The sequence below is a fragment of the Podarcis gaigeae genome (assembly GCF_964106915.1).
Source record: "Podarcis gaigeae genome assembly, chromosome: 8".
In the NCBI taxonomy this organism is placed as follows: Eukaryota; Metazoa; Chordata; class Lepidosauria; order Squamata; family Lacertidae; genus Podarcis; species Podarcis gaigeae.
This window is the reverse complement of record NC_139684.1, coordinates 18140162-18152616: the sequence shown is the minus strand read 5'-3', so window position 1 is coordinate 18152616 and position 12455 is coordinate 18140162. Positions and strand designations below refer to the sequence as shown.

At 46.3% G+C, this 12455-nt stretch overlaps 1 protein-coding gene and 1 long non-coding RNA gene across 19 annotated transcripts in view; one reads left to right on the top strand and one right to left on the bottom strand.

Annotated features, from left to right (window-relative positions):
• The window catches only part of SAMD11 (sterile alpha motif domain containing 11), a 323740-nt gene that overhangs the window by 68801 nt on the left and 242484 nt on the right, over positions 1-12455 (bottom strand). For all 17 annotated transcript variants that reach the window (XM_083752510.1, XM_083752516.1, XM_083752517.1 and 14 more), the window contains one exon: positions 7884-8008. In XM_083752510.1, coding sequence (XP_083608636.1) covers positions 7884-8008 — 125 coding nt within the window. The remainder of the gene's footprint in view (positions 1-7883; positions 8009-12455) is intronic.
• LOC310850918 lies at positions 4390-7629 on the top strand. Of its 2 annotated transcripts, none has more exons than XR_014567473.1 (2): positions 4390-4709; positions 7488-7629. It is a non-coding gene; the product is annotated as an uncharacterized lncRNA (long non-coding RNA). The 2 variants fall into 2 exon arrangements; XR_014567474.1 differs by having other exon boundaries at positions 7482-7629.

Genomic DNA, 12455 nt, shown 5'->3' with positions numbered 1-12455 from the left:
GCAGAGGCATAACCACAAAAAAGTGCTGGAGGCACAGAATGCAAGAAAAATGAGAAAGGATAAGGTTCTTAAAGTGCTCCCTCCCAAGTTTATTGTAGCTGTTAATGCCCGACACTCAGCTGCATGTGACTAGGGAACAAAATTCAAAGTATTCCCCCCACCCCGTACGGAGCTGCTCCAGAAGAAGGAAAACTTTTAATTAGAATAAAATTTAAAGGTAAAGGGACTCCTGACCGTTAGGTGCAGTCGTGGACAACTCTGGGGTTGCGGCGCTCATCTCGCTTTACTGGCCGAAGAAGCCGGCGTACAGCTTTTGTGCATGTGGCCAGAATAGTGAACCGGAACAGCGCACGGAAACACTGTTTACCTTCCCGCCGTTGTGGTGCCTATTTATGTACTTGCACTTTGACGTGCTTTTGAACTGCTAGGTTGGCAGGAGCAGGGACCAAGCAACAGGAGCTCACCCCGTTGCGGGGATTCGAACCGCTGACCTTCTGATCGGCAACTCTTAGGCTCTGTGGTACTTTTGACAAAATCCCTGTTGTCTCTCTGGTTTTCTTATACTTGGATGGCTTTATAATAAGGTTATGGCCCATCTAGTTTAGGACTACACATACTGGCAACAGCTGTCCAGGGTTTCAGGCAGGGTGCCTTTGCCCAGCACACAACATTCCAAGAACCTCTAAAGAAAGCTGCTGGCTGAGGAATCAGCAGGCATGAACATTCCTCTCCACTTGTATTCCATGACTGGGCGTCTGCCCAATTTGATCAAAGGCAGCGCTCCGTGAGCAGAGAGATAATAACTCAGGTTATCAGATGATAACCGCTATTATGTGAATAACTCCATATGCCAATTCACCCGTGCTCTAGGAGAGGAAAGCAAGGAAGCAATCTGCTTATATGAAGGAAGCAATTTGCTTGAAAATGTTTCCCAAGGTCTTAGGATCCCAGATTCAAGAAAACCAAAACAGCATGGAAATTGATCATCCTGCCAGTTTGAAGAAGAGGGGGTGGGGAACCACAGACTAAGTAATTGGGGGGAGAGGGCAATTTAAATCACCCCCATCCTCAGTTTAAACAAACACCAGCCACAAGAGGGTGGAAAGGCTGTCACTGGTTCTCCTGTTCAAACAGCTCTTCCTTTTGCAGCAAAAAAGGCAGCAATGACTGCCTAAGATGCTTGACTGGGAAGGAGTTGGCTTTCTGTTCAATTTCATGTGATGAGCAATCAGTTATAGGTTTTCTTTTAAATTAAAAAATAATAATCATTAAATCGGGAAGGTGCAGTCAGGTAGTAAAGCAAACATCATACTTTCACCTCCCAGTTTGCTCCTTTGGTATCCCAGAAGAGGAAAGGGCAGTAGCCCACCTCCTTTGTATCCTGGAGGGATGCTGCCAGTCAGTGTAGACAACACTAGCTAGATGGGCCAAGGATCTGTCTCAATATAAGGCAGTTTCCTATTTCTTATGTGAAGGGCTGTAGCTCAGGGGTAAAAGGGAATTACAGTACAGCAAGACTTGTTTGAGAAAACAAGGATGGTTAAAATCAGAGTTATGAACTGAACAATAGCAAAGAACGCAGAGACTGTAATGAGAGCAAAAATCTCAAGACATCTGGAACATGGGGAGTCCCCTTTTGAATTTTTTTTATAATTGGAATATATAATTGGTGGTATTATTATTGTATTTTGAAATGATTTGATTGGATTTGTCATTAATTGGAGGATTTTATTGAAAATAAATAAAAAATATTTACAAAAAAAGAAAAAAGCATCTGCTTAAGACACTGGAATATAGAAAGCTGCCTTACCAAGTCAAACCATTGAGTAAATCTAGCTTAGCACTGTCCACAGGGACTGGCACGGTCCTTCTGGGTTTTCAGACAGGAACTTCTCCCAGCCCTACCTCAAGATGCTGGGGATTGAGTCTGGGACTTCTACATGCAAAGCAAGTGCTCCAACCACTATGCTATGGTATGCCTCTTTCCCTGTTGCTTGCTTGCCTGCCTCCTTCTTCTCTCCCATTCCTGCCTCAAGTATACAAACTTCCCTATTTGCATGCATATCCTCCCCCACCCTCGTGCCAGCCAGGCACCAACCACAGCCCGTAGCAGACTCTGCACTCCTAATACGCTCTTCTATGGGGTCTCCTCTGATTCTTCACACGGCTCTAGGTCCCATCCTGCTTCATGCCCTCCGCATGCTCTGGTGCCCGTGTGCCCAGCACTGACAACGTTCAGAAGTTCAAATAAATAATTTGGAAAGCTGTTTCCATTTGGAAAGCCAGTGAACCAGATCATGGTAACAGAAAGCAAAAATAAACTTAAAAATGGCACCACACCATCCCTTTTAGCCACTGAAGTCAAAGTCACTGATTTTGGAGAAGTGAAAAGTTATCTAAACAAAAATCTTGCAGTAATGTTACTGTGCCATATCCCACCCCTTCCATGTTGCTTCATTTCTTTCCTTCCTGTGATAATCACATGATAATCACAATCAGCAACCATAGGCTCAGGGTTCATGATCCAGGATCCCATGGGGGATGGCTAATAAGAGTCAAGACTAGGAATAGAGAGAATACATACGCTTCAGGTTACATACGCTTCAGGTTACAGACTCCGCTAACCCAGAAATAGTACCTCGAGTTAAGAACTTTGCTTCAGGAGGAGAACAGAAATCATGCTCCGGCGGCGCGACGGCCCCATTAGCTAAAGTGGTCCTTCAGGTTAAGAACAGTTTCAGGTTAAGAACGGACCTCTAGAACGAATTAAGTACTTAACCCGAGGTACCACTATATTCCCATAATTTTGCTCACAGGATCGTTTTGAGGAGAAAATGTGGGAGGCAAGAATCATGTAGGATGTGCTGATCTCCTTGGAGAAAAGCTGAGATACTAATCAGAAACATAGGTCACATCTGTGCCATACATTTGAAGCACTATTATACCTCTGGGAACTGTAGCTCTGTGAGACCAACACCCTAATCAAACAACATTTCCCAGGATTCTCAACTACTGTTAAAATGGTATCATAGCGCTTCAAACATGGGGTGTGGATGCAGTCATAGTGAATCGGGATGATGTCATGATGCTATACAGCCAACCAGATCAGGCTGCAGAATAACATCACTGAGAGCGATCAAGGGTGAGGGCAAACACAGGGGCAACTCAAAACAAGGCAAACAAAAAACCAGTTCTCCATGGAATTCTGAAAAAGACAATGGAAACCAAAGGCAGTTTTTTGGGAGGTACCCAAAGCATTTGGGGTGACAGCAGGGCGGTGAGAAGAGAAAAGAGCAAATAGTTTTGAGTCAGCCACAGGAAGAAACTAAAAGACCCCAGGGCTGGAGCATTCCCTGCGGACACACGCAAGCCGATCAGCTCCTTCTTTTGACAGGCGCTGTCTTCATAAGCTTCCCACCCCCTCCTCCTCCGCCAGCCGCCCATCTTCGCTTTTGCATGCCCTGGCAGAGTGAATTAGCCAAACTGGATAGAAAGGATTGGATTTGTTTACAGACACGCAGCAAGCTTCTCAGGGAGGCTCTAAGTCTGTGTTTGATGTGCAAACCTCCAGCTTTGCCGCCATGCCTTTGTCAGGCGGACCCCGGCTCCTGCGCTCATCCCTTTGTGTGTCGCTCTCAATTAAGATTAAAAAGGGCCTTATGCCATCATCCTCCCTTCTCGCACACAGAGAAAATCCCTTTGTGGCAAGAGAGCAGCACCTTGTAGGCAGCTTCGCATTTATCTGATCTGTTGGGGGGGGGCGCAGCGGCACAAAGAGTGGTGGGAAGCCGGGGAGCGGTGGCGGGGGGAGTCAGTACAGCTCAACCATTAGAACAATTGCAAATCCTGCCACTGTGGGGTGGGGGGGAGAAAGAGCACAGATCCTGCAATGAATTAATTAAGAGCAAATTACATTTTTTTAAAAAAAAAATCAGTGGTCTTTTTTTGCATTCGTCTGCTGCAGAACTGTGGGAAGGGGACAACGTCAGTAGCCATGGACTGCAGACATAAAAATAACAAGACTGTAGATACACAAAATAGACTAAGGCTGGGCTTTTTGCAGTCCGAGGGCCACATTCCCTTCTAGGTGACCTTCCAGGGGGCCACATGACAGTGGTGGGCAGAGCCAGAGTCAAATGTTGGGTGGAGCAATGAATGTCAACTTTACCTTTGTACAGTAGACTAATTTCCAGGGAGGCCAGCAGGAGTGGCACCCAGAACACTCACTCGAAAATCCGAATCTGCCTAATAAAAGTTGGAGACTCCTGCCTTATGTGGTATAAAAATTCACCTGCTACAACAGGCATAGGCAAACTGGGCCCTCCAGATGTTTTGGGACTACAACTCCCATCATACCTAGCTAACAGGACCAGTGGTCAGGGATGATGGGAGTTGTAGTCCCCAAAACATCTGGAGGGCCAACTTTGCCTATGCCTGTGCTACAACATAGACAGAAGTCTTTTGTTGAATGCAGGTAGGGCTATACCAGGTGACTTCATCCTATTATTATTTTTTGTGGGCAGCAAACCCTACCTGGGCAGCATTTGCAAGATGTGAAGCAACAGCTGAGGATCAGCTACAGTTATCCTTTTTACCACATATCCCACCCAGGGATCTGCAGGCAAGTGACCCCCCCTCTCCTGAAGCCACAGCTCCTCTTTGCAAGACCTATGAACTGCTGCACGACTCATGAGTAGCAGCCGCCGCCAGTGAGTCCTCTGTGGCAACCATTCAGTGCTTTACAGTTAAAGAGCACTCAAGTACACTCGAGTACATAATATGACAATGCACTCAGTTCTCAAAAGCGAGTGCTATTTGCTTTACGTAACACTTATCCTGTAAGCCATGCTCTGCTTCAGAGGGAGGAGGAGAGGTGGTACAGTGGCGGCTTAAAAGTACTAAGGGGTTGTGTCCAATGAGGGCTTACTCAAGAGTAGACCGACTGAAATGAATGGACCAGGGTTAGGACTAGAATTGGATACAACCCTGGAAAATTGGGCTGGGGGTGGGATTTGATTCAGATAGCACTTTAAAGGTGAATCTACTCAATTTGAATTTTCCAAAACAATACACAAACCAAAACACAACCACTCATTGAAATTCACACCTCACCCAATTTTGCACTGCCAGTTCTCCAGCCAAGTAATAAGTTTAAAAAAGAGAGCACGTGAAGTGTGCATAAAAATGCCTAGATATGTGTCAAGAAAATTGCAAAGTTCATAACCCCTCGAGATCTTACTGTAATATGTGGAAATATTTTTTGGAGTGATCTGTAATAATTTGATTTGATATTTTTAAGCGAAGTGGTTGATGTGTTGTGAGTTATGTTGTTTAATGCGTGATGGGGAAAATGGAAATTAATAGTAATAGTAATTTTAAAAGGTAATGCCTAGATAAAGTCACTCCCCACCACCACCAATCATACTTTGGACAGAGGATATGACTCTGCTGGCAGGTAAATACAAGAAAGTGCTCTGATATATGGATTCCTTCCTTACATAGTTGCATTTGCATGAATGTCAGCACAGCAGTTGGGGTCTGAACCACCAGCCATTTTCGCTCTTTCCCTTCTCCCCCCACATAAAATGTTGCCTTGATTAACTGTGATTTAGTTTATATTGTTTGACTATACTTGTTTCTTTCTGGAAAATTCAATAAAAATCTATTAATTAAAAAAACATGAAACCCAACACACAAAAATACACTATATTGGGGGAAATAGCTTTGAAAAAAATGTGTCCATATTAGGAAAAATTGCATACAAAAATGTGTATATTGGGCAAAAGTCGCTCTCAAATGCTGACGAATTTTAATGTGCCCTCTCCCCTTTTTAAAATGGAAACAGACACAGAAATGTAGAGAACTAAAGATTGTAAAAATGAGAGACTGAGACAAATAGATTCCAACATCCTTAGCTGAGAGACAGGCTGGGATGTTTTACTCAGTTACGCTCAGTGGTTTAATTTAGCCTTGTCCTGAGCCGATTTCATCAGCGAGGCAATGTTTGAAGGAGTTTAACAGTGCAGCCCCCCAGCCCCCTTCTTAACACAGCACAATCTCACCTCTGCATTCTTGCAGAGAGAGCAAAGCCAAGCCCCAGCGATAATTATAATAAATCTTTTGGTGCTGGGCAGGGAGCACACGCCTAGCCCAGCTCCATGATTAAGAGATCCCTGTAATACCTTACGGTCCCCAGTGGGCTGGGCAGAGCGGGGTCTAGCTAAGCATTGCATCAAACAAGTTAAGAATATCTCAATCATTAAGCGGCAACCCACGGCAGCTCCGAGCGCAATCGATGGGGCAATTAGATTTTATCAGCACCTGCTTCCCTCCCCCCCCCTCCCCCCAGGCCTCTCCTCTCACATGTGCTGGCTAGGCAGAAGTCCAAGTTACACCTACCTCCCCTCTGTGAAAAGACAAGGTACAGCACCAGATTTATGCTTCCATTTAAGAACATAAGAGGAGCCTTGCTGGATCAGACTGGGGGCTCGTCTAGTCCAGCCTCCTGTTCCCACAGAGGCCAAAGGAAAGCCCACAAGCAAGACCTTAACGTAATACCAACTCTCCTGCAGTTTGCAGCAGCTGATATTCAGAAGCACACTGCCTCCAACAGCGGAGGTAAAACACAGCCAACAGGGTTAGCAGCAATTGATACCTGTCTCCTCCATGAATTTGTCTAATCCTCTTTTAAAGCTATCCTAGTTGGCCACTGTTGCTTCTTGTGGGAAACAGCTCCGTGCTGCTTGAACAAGTACTTCCTTTGCTCTGTCTTGAATCTGTCTTCCAGCAGCTTGGGGAACCTATATGGTCGTACTTAGGGTTACAAACCTTACTTCTGAGCACACACAGATTCCTTTCTAAGGGCCTAAACACTCTTTCTCAGCTCAACCAACCTCACAGTGCTTGCTATGAAGATACAACAAGGGGCAGACTATGTACACCACATTTAGGAGATTGCTGAAGCCTTGGATTGACCCCAGGACACATCCCTGTTTCCCTGCATCTCTGGATCCTTAGAAGTTACCTCAATGTTTCCCTTCCCCTATCTTCAAGGCCTAGTTATGTTCTGAGCAACCAGTTCCTAAGAACACAGCAAGCTGCCTTATCCTGAGTCAGACCTCTGGGTCCATCCAGCTCAGTATTGTCTACACCGAACAGCAGCAGCTTTGTGGGGTTTTAGACAGGGGGGCGTTCCCAGCCCTACCTGCAGATGCTGGGGATTGAACCAGGGACCTTCTGACTGGCACGGCAGACGCACTGCTGTGAGCTACAGCCCCTTCCTTCACCGGCTGCTCACAAAAATAAATAAAGGCTCACAACAGAGCCGCCATCCATCCAATAGCCTCACTTGTTGATTTATGCACCACCGCCCTTTCAAAAGCCAGCGCATCTCTTTCCCACCAACGCTGTCAATGAGAGGAAGGATCAGCAGAAGATACAACCGACCTGTCTTTCATTCTCTCCCTCTCCCTCTCTTTCAGCAGAAGACAAGCCGGAGCCTGCTAAACCCCACAAAAGGTCAGACCGCAGCATAAAGTCGAGGCAGCCACTCAAGCAAGGGGGCCGGCGGAGATGGAGGCACCGCGCGACAAGCTTCTGATTAATGCAATTACAAACCCAACCAAGGTCTCTTTCTGCTTCACTGCATGCTTACCCACCCCCTTCCCCGCCCGCAGGCCTCTTCGCTTCTCTGGCGGAGCATGCTCTGAACACGCAGGCCTCCACATCACAGGATAAACACCAAGGAGAGGCTCAGAATGGCCCAGGTGAGGGTCAAAACAAAATGTCACCTTCCCAGGTCTGGGGCAGCAGCCAAACATTTGGGGGTGGGGACAAGGCACGGGGGCAAGGAGGGAGAAGAAGAGGTGAGCCAGGAAGCTTACCTGCTGCCCCCAAGCCAACATCCAAGCTGCTTCTCTTGAATTCGCACCGGCTCTGGGTCTCTGGCATAACGAGCTGGCGACTCTGGTGGAGGTTGGAGATGAAGGAGGTGAGTTCGTTGTCCCGGCTGTGGAAGGGAGAAGAAGGGTTTCACTTACACAGCCAATTGCTAGCAAGCTTCTCCTGAGGCTCTTTTACCCTAACTGCCCTCTCCCACAAGCCAACCCTATGATACCCAAAGACCTCCTCCAAATGTGCATTTGGGGTCATTTGTGCTCATGGTGCCATCGAGGTAGTCACATGCAATCTTGCTTTTGCTACTGTTTATGCCTACAATTTTTTGGGGGGTGGTCATACTGCTCTACTTCCAGGCAGTGCAGATTTTGTAACATCCTGTTGAAATACTGCACATGATCTGGTTCGTTTTGGTCGCTCTTTTGTTGCACCACAGTCCCTCCCGACAGCAATAATATGGTAGTGTTGGTGGAAGCATCGCAGAACAACTAATAAAGGAGAATAAATTTGGCACTAATGCACGATCCTTGCATCAAGAACATTTTGCAGAATACATCAGAAAATAAAACGCAAGGCGCTAAGAACTGCATTCTGCGAGTTTCCTTTCCCCCTTAAATAGTGATCTTCTTGTGTTGTCCTTTCTGCTACCTGTAAATGAAGTTCAAAAGAAGAGCACCTGATTCCCTATCAGGTTGGTGGGCATAGAGGACAGGGCTCTTTTGTTGGTGGCCCCACACCTGTGGAATTTGCTGATCTATTTGAGATCAGGATGCAGAGACTCCATCACAACTAACAACTTTCAGTAGACCTAATGCCCATGGATTTCTCTTCTGTACTTCATGTTCCGACAGAGATATGAAAACATTCCACAACATTAAATAATTCAGGCAAAGCCCTCCTCAAATTTCTCTTCTCCCTGACATGCTACAAGGACTACAGAGGAGCAAAAACTTCCCACAACATTAAAGAATTAAGGCAAAGGCAATTCCCAAGAAGGTTCATACTCACACAGCCAGCGGCCTTACTCTGTGCATCGGCAAGACGCCGCACATGACCGCCCACACATTGGCTCCACGGAGACCACCCTAACCAGTGAGCGCTGGGGTGAGGGGACCAAGAGTTATCTGCCAAATTACCTAGCAATTGTCCCTCTTTAAATAGCCCTCCTTGAGGCTGAATCCCTCCCCAGCTTGGACCAGCAATGCTGTGGAGCTGCTCCCATGAGCCCGTCCAGAGTGTGGGAGGAAAAGGGAGGGGGAGAAGGGGCGCTAATCTCCAGTCCAGCGCTCTGCTTAATCAGATAAAGTTTATGACAGAAAAGTCATTAGAGGCAGGTGCTGTCGATGGGTGTCTGGCTGCAGCTTTTCAGACAGTGGCGGGGGTTTGTGCTATCTGTCCTCTTTTGTCCCCAACCCCTTGCAGAACTGCTCTCTCTACCAAACCTGACCTTAACAGGAGTCTTCAAGCGATGTTAGCTGCAATCCTAAAGGGCTACCCTGTTCCTTCAAGGTGGAATCGCCTCGATGCAGCCACCCAAGTTACCATTTACGTGTGAAGAAGAAGCTGGTTTTCACCACTGGCCATTTAAATCATACCGCCCAATCCATATCTCCTCTCCCCTGCCGTCCTGGCTCCTGCCGACACCACGGCAAGCAATTTCAAGGCTTATCCCTTGCCTAGATACCACCTTCGAGAAGCATTATGCAAAATATTTCCAAAGGAGTTTAGAGGATTAATTTGAGGCGATTATCGGTTCCTCTTAATCGTGCAAATCAATATCTCCGGACGTCAGGGACAAAGGACAGATAAAAGCTGCCGTCAGCACAACAGGAAAAGGAGGGTGGGCCGACCAGGGGTGGGGTGGGGAAAGAGGCCTGACATGGTGGACATGCCAGTGGGTTTAATTGGCTTATAACCCCATCATCACAGCAGTCTAGGGTGCAAGTCTGTGCAGCTGTCCCCCCCCCCCCTTCTTATGTGCAATGACCACAGAATGGCATGTTAGGTCAGTGCAATGTTCCATAGCCTGGTTTATACAGGCAGCAAAATGAAGTTCCTAAAGATTTACGTAAATCTATATTCTGCTTCGTCATTAAAAAATCCCTCAAAGCAGTTTACAAAAAGAATGAAACAATGAAATTATCAATAAAAAACAGTTAATCACTTTGAGGTTTTCCCCTCCAATAAAGCGGTATATAAATTTTAGGAAATAAATAAAAAGGGGAGCCCTATTTCCCCTCACAGAGCTCCAATTCCCAGAAATCCCTTGGAAGAGGGATTGATTGTTAAACCATTCTGAAAATGGTTCAACCAAATGCAAATCTGGGAAGTGGGTAATAAGCTCCAAATAACTCTCAGCATCTTTAACAAGCTACAGCTCCAATAATTCCTGGAAGCCGTCTTGAAAGTGGAATCATAACGCTTTAAATGCATGGTGTGAATGTGACCTCAGTCTCTGCTCAAAGAATACTAGATTGTCAACTAAGTTTTCTTGAGAGGCTAACTCAGGGATTGCTATCCCCTAACACACACAGACATCCGATCATGTCACTCGCCTCACACCCCTGTGTGGAAACAGGCCAGGAACAATTTCATCACATGTTGAACAGTTCCTATAGACCAAGGATGGGTGACGACCAGCCTCTGAGACAAATGCAGTCCTGCAAGCCTCTCCATCTAGCCCTTGAGACTCTCCCCACGATATATCCTCTCCCCCAGGGCATGTACCTCATTGGACCTACTTCACAACCTTCTTGAACATTTTTGCTTGGCTGAAATGCGCTAGTGAACTCTGAGCAGGCATAAAGCAGCTTAATATGTAAGCAAGAAAGTCTGAAAACCGCCTACCAGCATAATGCAAGAACCTCTGAGCTGGGGACAGGCTGGGGGGGGGGGGGGGGGAGGAGGCACAGATGCCTCTCTCCTAAAAAGAAGAGACTTCCTTCCGATATGCAGTGATTTTCTTTCTTTTTTCTAAAACACTGCCAGCTCTCCCATGCCCGCCTGCCCTCCCCCAAATACGCACATACGAAATCAGATTAGTCGTCTGATCCCTTCCAGCAGCGTATTTTATATATATATTTTAAAAATGGATTACAAAAGGAGGCCTAAGAGAGAGATAGGGATCTCCTGAGAGGTTGAAGAGGAGACAGATAATCTCCTGAAGGACTGAAGGTTGCCGTAACCATTTTCAATTTGACCAAGTTTTTCCTCCCTCCACCCCGCCTTTTTGCTAATTAATGCTTTAGAAGGTTTTCAGCGTTGACAGCGCGGAGGAGAAAAGGGAGGGGGAAATACAGAAGGAACACCCAATCTCCCCCTTTCTCACAGACAAGCAAATCAAAGTATGTCCCCTATCTTAACAGTTTTTACTGATAGGTAATGGCTGCTTCACGTATTATGTCAGGAATGGGTGAGAAAAGTGGAAGCGGCAACAAAATGCTGCAGTGGGGAGTGTTGCAACTGAGAGTTGCAGCCAGCTAGCCAGCAATGCCCTTTCCCAGGAGATGCCATTCCATTTCACCTCCCTGAAAGAGACCCTTTGACTCAGGTTGCACGTAATGCTGGGCCAAGTTATGGTCATACCCAATACTAGTCCTACTCAAGAGTATACACATTGAAAGTTAAAGGTTAAAGCATGCAGGATCCCAGAGAGAAGACTGCGGCCTCTCTGCTTCTCTCCTGGTCCTATGTTGCTGTGAGTGAAGCCTTGGTTTGGCTTAGTGTGTTGTGCACACCCAGGCTTGTGGTTTGCCTGGAGTAAGACAAACCATAATCCTCTGACTGGACAACACATTAAGCCAAACCATGGCTTAGCTGACAAAAGGTTTAAAAGAGCACTGGGCTATCTTTATGAGCAAGGAAATAAAACAACAACAACTTCCATCAGCCCACTGGGAGTGCAGCAACATCTTGAGGACCACTGGTTCCCTATCTCTCTTTTAAAAGCTGCTGCTTAAACTAATAGCCTCCATCCCAGCCTGATTGGGGTTCTTGCTTCACGGACTATTTCAGGTTAACCTTGGGTGACATTCAAACATGCCAAGATGCTTTGCAAGCGACTGTGGCTACCAAAAAGACAGAAAAATGCTGCAATTCAGCCCATAACAAACAAATGCAATTGTTAATGTCTCCGCCCAACCATCCCCAGATTAATCTATTGTCTGCACGTAATGGGACTAATAGTCCGCTTGCCTTCTCTCAAAAGGCCAACTATCCTAATCCATCCTCTGTAATGGCAATATAATGATTCACCAACGGCAACAGGGTAGCTCTGAAGCTTACAGGAAATGGAGCTCGAGAGGAGATATACATGTGAGATGAACTCTGGGCAGAAAGATAACCTTAGCCAACCACACTGGAAGGATGAACATAGCCAGGTGTTTGTGCTGTTTTGCTGACTCTCCAGCGAGTTAGTGCTCCCCCTATCCCACTCACTCTATTTCTCATACCAATAAAATGAAGAAAATTTAAGAACCTCAAACACCTATATTATGCATGACTGGCTCTCGACTGATGGAAGCTGGATTCTAACAGAAAGTTTGCCTGCACTGAAATTT